This window comes from Sceloporus occidentalis, unplaced genomic scaffold (genome assembly GCF_023333645.1).
Source record: "Sceloporus occidentalis isolate IW3139 unplaced genomic scaffold, rSceOcc1.0.p SCAF_6, whole genome shotgun sequence".
NCBI lineage: Eukaryota > Metazoa > Chordata > Lepidosauria > Squamata > Phrynosomatidae > Sceloporus > Sceloporus occidentalis.
In genome coordinates this window covers 56,485,691-56,500,251 of record NW_028316986.1, presented here as the reverse complement: position 1 = coordinate 56,500,251, position 14,561 = coordinate 56,485,691, and the positions used below count along the sequence as shown (strand labels likewise).

Here is a 14,561-nt window from a genome sequence, read left to right as displayed (position 1 = left end):
ACTGTATTAATGTAGTTCATACTAACAATTTGATTTAAGCCTATGTTTATGTATTCTGAACTAACTATAATTTCTAAACAGATTGAAAAGGAATCCTTGTATACAGTAAATTGCCTTAACCTAAACAAAATATTGCAAGTGCATGGCTAACTTTGGCCAGATAAAAAACACTGAGCTTCATTGCAGGTGAGAGGTAGACAAGATGACCTTTAATTCAGCTGTTCCCTACGGTTCTACATCTCCAAGATGATGAATGCTGTGTTCCTGCTTTCCCAATATGCCTTACAGCTTTTTAAGAGTCAAGGGATGAAGCACAGTAAAGAACGCTTCGTGATAAATTAATCTCCACTCTTGCCTGCATGACATGTTTCGCAGTTTCAAATAGATGTTAAAGGTAGTCTGGGCATACAGTATCATACTATTTCAATAGAAACAAACAGCACCATATGGACTCCTAGGCCTCCTAGGGCAGAGCATCTCAATCAGCCCCCCATTGCTGCAGAGACTGAGACATACTGAATCTAAGTCCCAACAGGTAGTAATCTATCTATAATAATAATAATTTGTTTTATTTATATACCGCTATTCCAAAGATCATAGCGGTGAACAGCAAGTAAGCTAATTAGCAAGTAAGCTAATTTGCCCCCAACAGTCTGGGTACTCATTTTAGCGACCTCGGAAGGATGCAAGCCTGAGTCGAGCTTGGGCCCTTTTGCTGGTCTTGAACTCGCAACCTTGTGGTTTCGAGTGAATGGCTGCAGTACAGGCATTTAACCACTGCGCCACCATGACAATGGAACTATGGAAAATAGAGATCATCATCAAGCTTTCAAGCCAGTTTAGAAAGTTAGGAGTAGAATGTGTCCTGCTACACCAAATATTACTTAGAATGGACTCATGGCCTTCATGAAGCCCTAAGCTGCTCCCAAAAGAGCTGCCTCAGCATGGATAATGAAGTCCCTCTGCACGAAAATCCAAAAGGACACCAAAATCACCACCAGGGTGAATTCCACCAACTCACAAAGGGAAACAGTTGAACAGCGGGTTGAGCAGTATGCCAACAGAATCCCTGTCCTGGTTACCCATCTTTAACACACACTCAAAGGAGCCCTTGTGGTACAGTGGTTAAATGCCAGTACTGCAGCCACAAGGTTGTGAGTTCGATCCCAGGGGCTCCTAGGTTGACTCAGCCTTCCATCCTTTCGTAGGAGGGTTAAATGAGTACCCAGCTTGTTGGGGGCAATTACCTTACAGCTTGTAAACCACTTAGAAAGTGCTGAGTTCACTGATAAGTGATATAGAAATGTACATGCTATTGCTACTGCTATTGCTAAAAAACAACAACAGTAGACTGTGGGACAGGGCACCTGTTGAGAGAGATGGAATCATGAAAGTCTGTTAAAACACCACCCCAATGGCCACACAGTCTGCACCTGTTGTTGTAAAAAGAAAACAAGCAGACAAAGCTGAGAAACATTAACCCACCAGATTCCTTCAGTCAGTCTCAGTAATGCAAGCCAGGTCAGCATGCCTTATCCAGGATCAGGTCCTGGATCATAGCCTCTTTTCCATTTATTGATCTAGCACTAAGCAACAGCCTTTTCATCCCAAGGGGATCATTACCAAGTCTATCCAGACTATTTAATTTTTAAAAATCCACTCCTCAGGCCCTGTATCTTTCAAATGGAAATCAATTGTTTTCTCAACATGTAAGATTTAGATCTAGAAAAATCCACCACAGCACCAGAATATCAAAAAGTCTTTGTTCAAAATGAAGGCACAACTAGAGATATTCCTCCATTTTCAATATTTTCAGAGCAGAAAATGGGCCTAGACTACTGTCACTGTAACGGTCATTTCACTAAATCAAATTATAATGGATCCAAACTGCTGGCATTTGTTTAAATTAAAGATTTAGTCAAAGTTCTAATATCATATGTTTCTAATAATTGGGTTTCCAGGACAGTCACTATCAATCATGATTTAAATTAATATAAGTCTCCCTTTATTAAAGGCAATCAAAATGGTAGCAGGTGCACAGAAAATAATCTCCTAAATGTAGTCAGTGATCTGAAACCTAAAACAAGGATGTTATTTGAAGCAGCTTTCATATAAAATTATATTTCAAGATTCTCTATCTGACAAATGATGTGAATTTAGCCAATTCAAGATGGGAGGGGTTGCAATCTAAGCACTGGGTCCATTACATACCCATATTGCTGTGCAAATTTTTCTGTTTTGGGGTCTTAAACAATAATATTGATTTTGAGAGAAAACTGAATTGCAGAGTCTAACAAGATAATATTTGAAATTCCTTACAAAACAACATTTCTGTAAAACCTGTATGCATTCAAGAATGAAGTTTTGTTTTGCAGATATATCAATGTAACCTGATCACTATGGGCCCAAACAGACTGGTCCAAATAAAGCTGCTTCAGGTCACTTTGGAAATATGCTATTTAAATGATGCATGTGTCCTAAGAGGCTGGAAGCTGTGCCAAAGCCATGCTCCAGTTCTAAGGACTGGAGTGCAGCTTTGGCGTAGCTTCTGACCTCTTAAGATGTGTGTGTCATTTAAACAGCATACCTCAAAATGACCCGAAGCAACTTTATTTTGCCTGTCTGTTTGGGCCCTATAACTCAATCACTTATAACAGTTACCACTATTCAGTTATCACTATAACATGATTATGGCCTGATACAGACAGCCAAAATAAAGTAACTTTGGAGGTATGGTGTTTCAATGATACATGCGTCCTAAGAATCCAGAAGCCGCATCAAAGCCACGCTCCACTCCTAAGGACTGGAGTGCAGCTTTGGTGCAGCTTCCAGACTCTTAGGACGCATGTATCATTGAAACACCATACCTCCAAAGTGACTTGAAGCAGCTTTATTTTGGCTGTCTGTATAGGGCCCAAATCTATAGAACCAAAATAACTGGTTTCAGAATCCAAAATGAGCTAAGGTGTCATGTTGTTGTATTACTGAAACCTATGGCTGGTATCCTGTTGGTTAATTATGATGGCTTAAGTCAGACATCACCAGAATTTGCTCTTTTGGTCATCACAGAAGAGACTTCTCTTCCGAACACACCACAACCAAACAATCTCCCCCAAGTTACCCTGCAAGGAGGTTATCAGCAGATCTCCCTGCAGATGCACAGCACACCCAACTACAGGAAAATAGCCGGATGCATTGCCACTGATTTCCTCCCCCTCTCTCTGAAAACACAGAAATGGGCCTGCTGGGTAGGAAGATGCTGTTTAAAAGATGGATTTGCAGAGGACAGCATCAGGCAACATAGTTATGGAAATGATGCAGGATCTCAGACACATGACTACCTTTTCCTATGTACCTTAAGCAGGTAATTCAGGTTTACTCAGCATCTGATATCACAGCCTCTGACTATCTAAGCTTTTAACATCATATACTGTACCCTTAAAAACAGACCTGTACTTTTTACAATCCTCAAAGCTAATGTCTTTGATCGATCAACTATTTAAGAATCTTTGAAGGTTCACAGAATCACAGAGTTGGAAGGGGCCCTATGTGCCACTGTGTCTAACCCCTGCTCAATGCAAGATCTCCAGCTAAAGCATCCCTAGCAGGTAGCTGTCCACCCTCTTTTTGAAGACATCCAGAGAAAGAAACCACACCATCTCTCTGGGCAATTGGTTCCATTTTAATTATGTGCACGTATGTCAAAACGAACTATAATATTTTTTGAAAAAGAAAAGTAGCTTTGGAGAGAGGAACTGGTAATGAGGAACCAACAGGAGAGAGGAGTTTGCAACCCTTTCCCTCACATTGTTTTTCCCATATTTTCCAGATTGATGCCTAGAAAATAAAAGGATGGATGCTGATAAATGTTTGGAACATAGGAGCAGAAAGCAGTAATGGGTGGAATAGGACTTAGGCTGAAGGAACAGCCAACCAGTGAAGATGTCCCGCTATATCTTCTGTGTTGCAAATGTTCTTTCCCCAGGCTTCTTTGCTGGAAGAAGAGGAAACAAAACAGTCTGTGGCATGCATTTTCATGTCACATATAGGTCTTTACATATATGAAGAATCCAATACTCTGCTGAGTAATCTGCTGAGCTAACAGTCTCTAAAAGTAAAGGTTTCCCCTTTGACACGATTTTCTAGTCATGTCCAACTGTAGGGGGATGTGTTCATCTCTGTTACTAAGCTGGGGGAGCCAGTGTTGTCAAAGACGATTCCGTGGTCACATGGCCAGCATGACTAAATGGCAAGGTGCACTGTTACCTTCCCACAAAAGTGGTACCTATTTATCTACTTGCACTTTTACATGCTTTTGAATTGCTAGGTTGGCAGAAGCTGGGATTAGTGACTGGAGCTCACGCCATCAGACAATGCTTGGTGTCATGGCCAGCCAGGCTGAGGACTCAGAGGACTCAGAGGAGGAGGCTGAACCAGGTCCTGGCCTGTGACTCAACAGCCCAGCCTCCCCCCAGCAGAGGTTCCAGGCTTGGGAGACATAGAGGAGCAGGATGAAGTCGTACCTACCTTCAGCCAGAGAACAGAAAGGGCATGGCTCTGTCGATCCATGAGGTTATATGAGAAATGTTCAGCAATCACGAAACAGCTGTGATTAGGAACTGGGCTAATATAAACAGCTGCAAGATGCCGAGCTTCTTTGTCAGACCTTATCTGCGTTCCCTGGCGAAAGCGTCTTGCTCTGACTCCCTTGTACTTTGTTGCCTAAAGCCTTGCCTCCTGAATTACAGACTGACCTGGAACCCTTGACCCTGGACTGGACTTGCTGACCTGCTCTCTGGAATCCTGGACCCTTGGTTTGCCTCTGACTCTACTCTATTGGACATTGGATTGGTACTGTGATACTGGACTTGGTTTCTTGCTGCTATAAAGCCTTGTATTTTTTTGTTTATAAAGTGGACCTCAGCCTTTATCAGCAGTTCTGTTGGCTGCTTTCCCAGACACTTGGGTCTTGAACTGCCAATCTGTCAACCTTGCGATTGTCAGAGTCAATATCTTAACCATTGCACCACCACATCCCTAATAGTCTCTACTGAGACAAATATATCAGTGTTGCAGCGATACTGATCCCATTGCAGTTATCTTATTTTTCACCTATTTCACAGAAATGATAAAAAGATCTAATGAGTGTTCTGATTATCATTAACTATACTCACAGAAAACAGAAAAGGGAACTATTCACAATTTGAAACTTTTACTGGCATTTACCATCCAGTTTCCTAAAACATTTGTCTCTGCATCCTGCTTAAAACAATTAATGTAATCATTGTGCTATGGCTTTGCCTTGCATTTAGTCTACTCCTGATCACAAAAGAGCAAAATAATATCAAACAAACGACTTACTTGTTATGCCACACAAAATTCCCTCTAATTCCCCAAACCCTTGAAAAATGGTTTCTTTCACTTAAGTGTAGAAAACTATGGTAAGAATCCAGATATAAATCATTGGTTATCATCTACTTTTTTTTTTCATCAAGCTCTGCCTGCTTTATATCCAGTTGTGCAGTACTTTGTTTTCCTTTTCTTTCAACTTATTCCACTGTAGAAAACTCCGTAACAGCTCTTCCTGGTTAGAAGAATTGGACCTACTTTATTTTAAAATATTATGAAGAAAAGCTCTATAAACAAGATGGGCTAGACAATGCTCCTGTTAGATGAATTTGTAACTGGATAACCAGCCAAACCCAAAGAGTGCTTATCAATGGCTCCTCCTCATCCTGGAGAGATGTGACCAATGGGATGTCACAGGGATCTGTCCTGGACCCATCACTATTCAGCACCTTTATAAATGACTTGGATGATGGAATAGAGGGCACACTTATCAAATTTCCTGATCAAATTAGGAGGGATAACTAATACCCCAGAGAAAAGACACATAATTCAAAATGACACACACACACATACACACATATATAATGAAACGCTCGGATATAGAATTGGTGACACCTGGCTTGATAACAGTGTGATGTGTCTGTCAGAGACACCAGTATAGAGGTGCAGTATAGTGTCTAGATCGAGGGAAGTAAGAGTGCCACTCTATTCTGCTTTGGTCAGACCTCCCTGGATTATTGTGTCCAGTTCTGGGCACCACAAAAAGAAGGATGTGGACAAGTTGGAGCATATCCAGAAGAGGGGGACCAAAACAGTGAAAGGTTTGGAAACCATGCCCTCTGAGGAGGGGCTTAGGGAGCTTGGTATTTTTAGTCTAGAGAAGAGAAGGTTAAGAGTGGACATGATCACCATGTTTAAATATCTGAAGGGCTGTCATATCAAGGAGGAGACATACTTTTTTTCTGCTGCTCCAGAGACTAGGGCAATGGATTCCAGGTACAGGAAAAGAGATTCCATCTAAATATTAGGAAGAACTTCCTGATGGTAAGAACTGTTTGACATTGGAATATGCTGCCTCAGACGGTGGTGGAGTCTCCTTCTTTGGAGGTTATTTAAAAAAGGCTGCATGGCTCTCCAGAGTGCTTTGATTGTGTGTTCCTGCATGGCAGGGGTTGGACTGGATGGCTCTTTTCGGCTCTTCAGATGCTATGAAAATAGCTTTTAGGACTTCAAACAGATTGCACCAAAATAAGCAAAAAATTAAAATTCATCAATATTTTTTTAAATCTTAAAGCATTTTTCAAAATTAACATTTATTTGTCCTCTCAAGCAGCAATTAAAGTAAGAAAAATAACAGAGAAGAAACAAAGACAAAGAAAATATTCAGAATGGAAGATGACTTAACAGTGGCACAAAACACACACAAGCACTGTCATTCAGTCAGCTGCACTTTAAGTTCAATATTGACATTTGAAAGAGAGGATGTTACTTAATTCCTGCAATCAAACTGGATTAATGAGTAAGGCCTTGTTCAAACTAGATTAAATCCCATGTTGCTCTGCAGCAATTTATAAGGACTCACTATGTGACTGAGCCATGTCAGCACAACAACATTTGAATTAGGCTTGCAATATGCATTTGAGTATTATTGATTTACTTACCCAACTAGATCTGTAAATAGTTACTGACCCGATAGCCTGGGATAAGCAATTACTTCAAGGGTCCAGAATATACAGATTTATGTCTAGTTTCTGAAGTGTGTATGAGCAGGCAAGACAGTAAAAATATAATTTGGTAACTTCTGGTGTGTGTGTGCGCATGCGTGTGTGTTTAAAGGCCGTTGAAGGCCTAAAATAGGTCTAGGGGGGACTGCACTTCCCTGCTCGAGAGGCTTGCTTTTGGAGGTGTGTTTTATCATTTTGTGGGGCAATATTTGGGGAATGGAAGGGAATTAGAGGAGGTCCTAGGTGCTGCACTAAACCACAGGTGATCTTGTGCTGGCACTTTGTTGTTGTCATGTGCCATCAAGTTGTTTCTGATTTACAGCAACCCTATAGCAGGGTTTTCACAGCAACATTTGTTCATAGGGGATTTGCCATTGCTATGGCTGAGAGAGTGTAACTTACCCATGGTCACCCAGTGCGTTTCTATCATTCAAAACCTTGTCTTCCAGAATTCTAATGTACAATACTCAAATCACAGCACCATACTGGCTGTACTGGCACTAGTGCAACACTATTTTCCATTCTGTTCATTCTCTCATTTCATTGACTAGAAGGTAAGATGTTGTAATATGCTTTAGCTGTGACAATGGGTTGGATTAGATGACTTTTAAGACACCACCAACTCATGTAATTCTGTGTAGATATTATTGGTTGACTGTCTGGAGATATAAACTTCATATGTTTCTTTTTTCCTCATTGGTCACACCAAAAGCACGGGAAGAGGAAACATACCAAACCTGTGCTTTTCCTCTCTTGTTTTTTTTTTTATGACATCCAAAGTCACTTATGCTTATCGTTTTTGCTATCTAGCTTAGAATAACACACAATTTAATTTAACTTGATGGAAAGTAGATGTGGAAATTGTGGGTTTGTTCTTGTGCAGCTTTTCAGATGGTGTAGAATATAATGGATTATAATGGACTACGGTGATTCCTAATGTTCTTCAGAACTCTTATGGCGCCAGAGCTTTTGGCCCCAAAAGTAGACATAAAACATTGTTACAACTCACTATCAAGATTCCCACTGGGTTCCTGCATGTCCCTGAGTGCACCTACAAAGGCGTTCTGAATTATGATTTATTTTGTTTCCTAAACTCCATGGGAGCATGGGTGGTGAATCTTTTAGCTGTGTTTTTCTGAAAACCCAATTGCAAGAGACATATATGTTGTAAGTTGCCTTGGGTCCCAACTTGGGAGAAAGGCGGGATAAAAATAAAATAAATAAAATTCCTAGCTTTAATAATCAGTGTTTTTCATTTCAAAATGAACTCTTTTTGGCAAACAAATACACCATGGCAATAAAATGAAAACCGTTATTAAAAACCTTTATTAAAATTATTTTATCAATTCTAGTTCTTCATTGTTTAGCCTAGCACTCCATTACTCTACAGCCCAAATCCTGTAGTCTTGACTTGAAGAGACCCATCAACGTGTTTTACCTATGTATTGACTCATCTCTCAAATATTGATGGCATCAGTCTACTCTAGTTGCACCTAACTAACCAGATGTCAGCCTATGATGATTAAGCCCAATGAGTACTATCCCCAAAGTTATGAAACTCAGACTAGAACAAAAACTGTTAATATCTGTCAAATCCCCCAAAGTATACAATGAACACTAACCTCTTTCATCTTGTCAAATTCATTCTGCAGAGCCTGCTTAGCAATCTCTACTTCTATTAACTGCTGTCTTAACTTTTCATTTTCATCTTCTGTGGTGGTTCGTTTTTCTTCCACATTTTCCAGCTCATGGTGAAGTCTAACTGAAACGTCCTTTGCAACCTAAATACAATGGCATTTGAAAGAGAGAAAAAAATGTCACAGTAGGGCTACCTGTAATCAAATAATTTTAGAAATCTGTTTTTTGCCAAGAAAAGGGGAGCTGGTAGAAGTATTCCAAAGCTAGAGTTAATATCTTGACTAGTCATATTTTGAATCCAACACCATTAAAAGTTGACTAAAGCGTACTCTTGCTGATTTTAATTTCCAGACAGTGTGAGTCTGTTGGTATCCAGTGATTACCTGGTTGAGATGGCATTTTCAGGTCAAAGACCAACTGTCTGTCCATTAAGACACTGGACAGTTTATCCAATTAAAAGCTGGGTTGGAATCTCAGTAGCTTTTCTACACTTTTGTTAGTAGAAAAATATCCTTGACGTTCTATCTAAGATTGTACATTTTAATTGGCTGATTATCAGCAGATAAATTATGGATACCAAGCTCAATTGATGAAAGTACATTTTCATTGGCAAGAAGGGTACACATTTATTTTTAAGATGTTTTGCTTCTTGCACATCAAAGCAAAATGGAAAACAAACAAAACACTTAAGACATCTGTTCCTTCAAAGAATGAGGGGTGGTTTCTTTTTCTTAAATTGTTACACTCATTTGTCAATGAAGGCATTTATCCCAGATGCAGAGGCTTTGCTACCATGTACATTTATCTAAATTTAATCTACTCGCTAGTCAATTAGTTAGTTAAAAAACAGATGAGTAATAATTAATGTGAAGCTTTATTAATGTGAAACCAAATGCAATTCAAAACACACTGCAGAAATAATCCACTTTGAGACTGCTTTAACCACCCTGTCTCAATGCTATGGAATACTGGGAACTGTACTTTTCTGAGACATTTAACCGTCTCTGTCAGAGAGCTCTGGTGCCACAAAAAACTACAGTTCCCAGGATTCTCTAACACTGAGTCAGAGCAGTTAAAGCAGTCTCAAACTGGATTATTTCTGCAATGAGTTTTGGACCTAAAAAGACTATAATAAGGCAACAAAGGTAATCAGATAAAGGTTATTTAAGAACATCGCAGCACCACTGCAGCATCCCTCATGACATACACACAAAGTTCAACGAAGCAGATCTGATTTAAAGAATCTAAAGCAAAACAAAAGGGCCACGATGATATCATGCTGTGTCAGAGACCTAGAATGTTTCCTCGTACATTATGATTACTTAGCCAGATTAGTATTCTCCTATCATACTAAAGCAACCATTGATATATTACCTATCTCTTCATATCCTAAGAGTGGAAAAAATACACCCTGGAATGTGATCCCAAAAGATCAACAACAAAGTTGAGTATTCTTGCATTCTAGAAATAATTGTTCATACAAATGGTCCCCAGAGAGCCTCTAGTAGCTGTAAACAGATGAAAAGTACTATCAAATCAAGAAAGTGTGAAATAGTTGGGCATTTTCCCTCCAGTGACTGTAAAGATTTATATAACTGACTCCCAGTTTCAGGGATAGAGATCTATGTAATCAAATTCACATTAGAAATCATAGGGCAAGTCAGATATAAATTTGCTTCTTTCACCCATGGAAAAATCAGAGGCCTTTTACACTATGCAGCTATAGCACTATGATTCCACTTTAACTGCCACAGCTCCATCCTATGGGATTCTGGGATTTGGAGTTTAGGAAATGGTACTTAGAATTTTCAGCCAGAAATGCCTTATGAAACTACCAAGCTCCAAAGTCCCATAAGATGGGGCCATGGCAATCAAAGTGGAAGCGTAGTGCTAATGTGCTATTGTTTTAACTTTTTAAACTGTTTAATTGTTTTTTAAGCTTCATATTTATACTTTTTGATTGCTTTTTAATTCTTTTCAAATTGTACTGTTTCAAAATTTGTTGTTAACTTCCTTAAGTTCCTATATGGGGAGAAAGATAGGATATAAGTAAGTAACAATAACATTAAAAACAGCATAGTGTGAAAGGGTCTCCAAGTCACATTGTGCTTTCACAGCATAGTAGGACTACTCCTGATCAAGCTTGCACCTCTTGCCAACCCCTGGCCTTGTTATACCTTCAGGTCCTGCTCCAAACTACGGAGAAGTTCTCCATCAATCTCCCCAGTTTGTGCATCGTGAAGCCTCTTGCGCTCTGCCTTTCGAAGACGATACTGAAGGATCCTGCAATTTTTGTTGGCCCTCTCCAATTCGTGACGCATTTCCTGTAACTGGCAAGCATCCTCTTCAAAGAAGCTGTCTCTCATCTCATCCATCTCAGTTCTCAGCTCATCTATCTCATTCTGGCATCCAGGCATAAAGAAGAGGTAGAAATGCACCACATAATGTTAGTTCACAACTAACCCAAAGCAAAAGAAAGTGTGAATTGGGAGGTTATTCAGATGGTGAAAATGACTGAGGTAGAATCTGGGTAGAATCTTTGTGGTTCACATGTATTTCGAATGCATCCAATTAAGTTTGCGGGAGGCTACCAAAACCCCCCACTTAACCCAGGATAACTGATGTCAGGAGTTTTCCCAAGTTTTTATAAAAGACTAGCATTCTCAGCTATGTGAATAACGGATGCAAATAGACCCAGAACAAACCAGGATAAAACTCTGCATGCCTTGAAAATGCTTTGAATACATTTGCATCATCGACTCCATCTTTATTTGAATACTGACATGTATGAGCAACTGAACTCACAGGGATGTGGTTCCACAGTGTGAACAACAAACCCAGTTCAGTTGAGTAAGAGTATTCACATGGTTGCACTAAAAAAAAAGTGTGAATGACCCCTAAGACAACCTGTGAATACTGTTCAGACAAATGTAAATAATCACCTTAAGCTTTCCCAATAAATAGGTTCCTTCTTGATTTAAAAGCATACTTAAAAGCAGTTCCACTCAAAGTAATAGGCTTCTCTTGCATGACGTAATCCCACTCATTTCAGTGTTTCTACTCTACATTTTATAACTGTGTATCCTACTGGATATTTCTCATGAATTAACATGTATACATACTATGTAATCCATGACAAAATCACAGGCATTTTTTTATTTGTCTAGTGTTGGCAGGAAAGGAAAAGCGCTTCCCCACCACCTGAATATAATAATAAGACACAACTTGCCAGGTCTATACTGGCAACACAACAGGTGTGGTGAATCTTTCCCTTCTCAACACCTTAGCTAGCACTTGATCAGACTGGCAAAAAAGACAGGAGCATAGTGATATGTTCCCGTCAATATCACACAATAACGCTAAGATTTTCAAACGATATTGCATGACATTGTGTGTAAATCTTAGCATTATTGTGAGATATTGATGGGAGCATATTGCTATGCTCCCGTCTTTTTTGCCAGTCTGATAAAGCACATAGTCACAGATAGTTGCTTGAATGAAACTGTGCAACTCAAGAATGTTTTATCACTAGCTATAAAGTGCAGGTTTACTTTTCACAGAATTATTTAATTCTTGCAGATTTACTTGCACATTGACCTGGGACACAATCCTTCCCTCTGCACAGGAGGCTATCCATAAATACCTGTAGCATTAGCCTGTCGAGGGGGAATGCTCAATACAACAAGTATTCTTTTCAAATCAGAATGCATCACAAATTGCATTGCGCTCTTAGAGTACAGGAGTTGTTATACTGGGCGTTCTTCTCAACAGCTTTGAATAAGACAGGTAAAATATGACACCCCCTTACATTTCCAGAGCTTATGAGCTATGCATTTCCCCTCTACTGTTGGGTGCCTTGGAGTCATTTTCGATTTATGGTGACCCTAAGGCAAACCTATTATGGGCTTTTTTGGCCAGGTTTGTTTGGTGGGGAGGTGCCCTTGTCACCCTCTGAAGCTGAGAGAGTGTGACCTGCTGAAGGTCACCCGCTGGGCTTCTATAGCTGAGCTGCGATTTGAACCCTGGTCTCCAGTGCTGTAGTCCAAACCTCAGACCACGACACCACACTGAGCATAGCCAAAGGAGGGCGACCAAAATGGGGAAGGGTCTGGAAACCATGCTCCTTGAGAAGAGACTGAGGGAGAAGGAAAAGCAAATGTTAAGAGGAAGTATGATAGCCCTGTTTAGCTACAGTATTTGGAAGGATGTCCCACTGAGGATGGAGCAGGCTTGTTTTCTGCTGCTCCAGAGAATAGGAGGATCTCAATGGACTCAAACTACTGCCTCAACCTTAGGAACGGCCTGGTTTTCCTGGGCTCTGCTCCCCTTCGTGGGACAAACTCCTCTCATGGCCCACTCTCTCAGCCTCAGGGGAAAGCCATGGCTCTCAGGAGGCCCTCCTGGACTCTCTTCTGCTTCCCTCTCTCTGAGTTGGAGAAGAGGAGCCGGGCCTCTCCTGTCAGAAAGAGGGCCCCGGGGAGCAGCTTCTCCTCTGCTCCTCTGGCGCTGGACCTGGGCCGCCGCAGGGAAGGCCAGCCTTGCCCCGAGGGCCCTTGGGGGCTACTTGCCCAGAGAGGAGACTCCCCCGCAGTGGCCCTCTCTCTCTCTGGGCCAGGAGGGCTGCCCTTGCTTGGAGAGAGAGAGAGAGAGAGAGGCCAGGACTAGGCAGGGCTGCCAGGGCCCAGAGGAGAGCCAGCCCAGCCTTCTCCCGAGGCCCCTTCCCTCCCTCCCTCCCTCTCTGCCCGCCTTCCTCACCTTGAGGCTCCGGTTCTCCTCCCGCAGCCTCTCCATCTCTCCCTCCAGCTCCGGCTGAAGGCTCCCCGCGGCCCCGCTCCGGCCCTGGGCCCCTTCGCCCGCCCCCGGAGAGGAGGAGGAGGAGGAGGAGGAGGGAGGCCCGGGGCCCTCGGGGGCCTCCCCTCCGCCGGGGCCTGGGCTCTGCATCTGGGCTCCGGAGAGGCTCACTGGGCCGGCTCCCGGCCTCCTCCGCCTGCCAGCCCCGAAAGAAGAGGAGGGAGCAGCCGCCTCCCCCGCCTCCCCCCTTGGTCCGCCTCCTCTTCCTCCTCCTGGCTTTCTCCAGGCGCCACCAGCTCAGGGCCTTCTCTGGGCAAAGGGAGGCCCTCCTCCTCCTCCTCGGTCGCCCCCTGCTTCTCCCCTCCCTCCCTCCCTCCCTCCGCCTCCTCTCTCTCCTTCTGCTTCTCCTCCTCCCCTGCCTTCTCTTTCTCTTTGCGCCTTCTGCTTCTCCTCCTCTTTCTACTTCTTCTCCCCCTTCTATTCTTCCTCCTTCTGCTTCTCTCCTTTCTTCCCTTTCTGCTTCTGTTTCTCCCCCTTCTCCTTCTCTTTCTGGTCTTCCTCCTCCTCTTCCTCCTGCCTCCCTTTAAAACACTTAAGAGGGATGTGTGGCATGGCAGCTAAAAAGGCCAATGCCCTTGGAGGCTGCATCAATAGAAGTGTAGTGCCTAGATCAAGGAAAGTGATAGTGCCACTCTCTTCTGCTCTGGTCAGGCCCCACCTGGAATACTGTGTCCAGTTCTGAGCCCACAATTCAAAAAGGACATTAACTGGAGCGTGTCCAAAGGAGAGCAACTAAAATGGTGAAGGGTCTGGAAACCATGAAGCCCTATGAGGAAAGACTCAGGGAGCTGGGGATGTTTAGCCTGGAGAAGAGAAGGTTAAGAGGTGATATGATAGCCCTGTTTCAATATTTGAAGGGATGTCATATTGAGGAGGGAGAAAGCTTATTTTCTGCTGCTCCAGAGAACAGGACCTGGAACGATGGATGCAAGCTGAAGGAAAAGAGATTCCACCTGAACATTAGGAGGAACTTCCTGACAGTGGAGTTTATCACACGGG

At 42.1% G+C, this 14,561-nt stretch overlaps 1 protein-coding gene across 8 annotated transcripts in view; it reads right to left on the bottom strand.

Moving 5' to 3' along the window:
* The window catches only part of LOC149310787 (microtubule cross-linking factor 3-like), a 44,869-nt gene extending 31,123 nt beyond the window's left edge, over nt 1–13,746 (bottom strand). For all 8 annotated transcript variants that reach the window (XR_016281724.1, XR_016281722.1, XR_016281723.1 and 5 more), the window contains exons 1-3: nt 13,467–13,746; nt 10,889–11,113; nt 8,696–8,854 (exon numbers count right to left, since the gene is read on the bottom strand). Coding sequence is in view for 3 of the 8 variants with exons in the window: in XM_089529738.1 (XP_089385864.1) it covers nt 8,696–8,854; nt 10,889–11,113; nt 13,467–13,652 (570 nt within the window). In the remaining 5 variants the exon portion in view is untranslated. The remainder of the gene's footprint in view (nt 1–8,695; nt 8,855–10,888; nt 11,114–13,466) is intronic.
* Between the last annotated feature and the right edge of the window lie 815 nt (nt 13,747–14,561).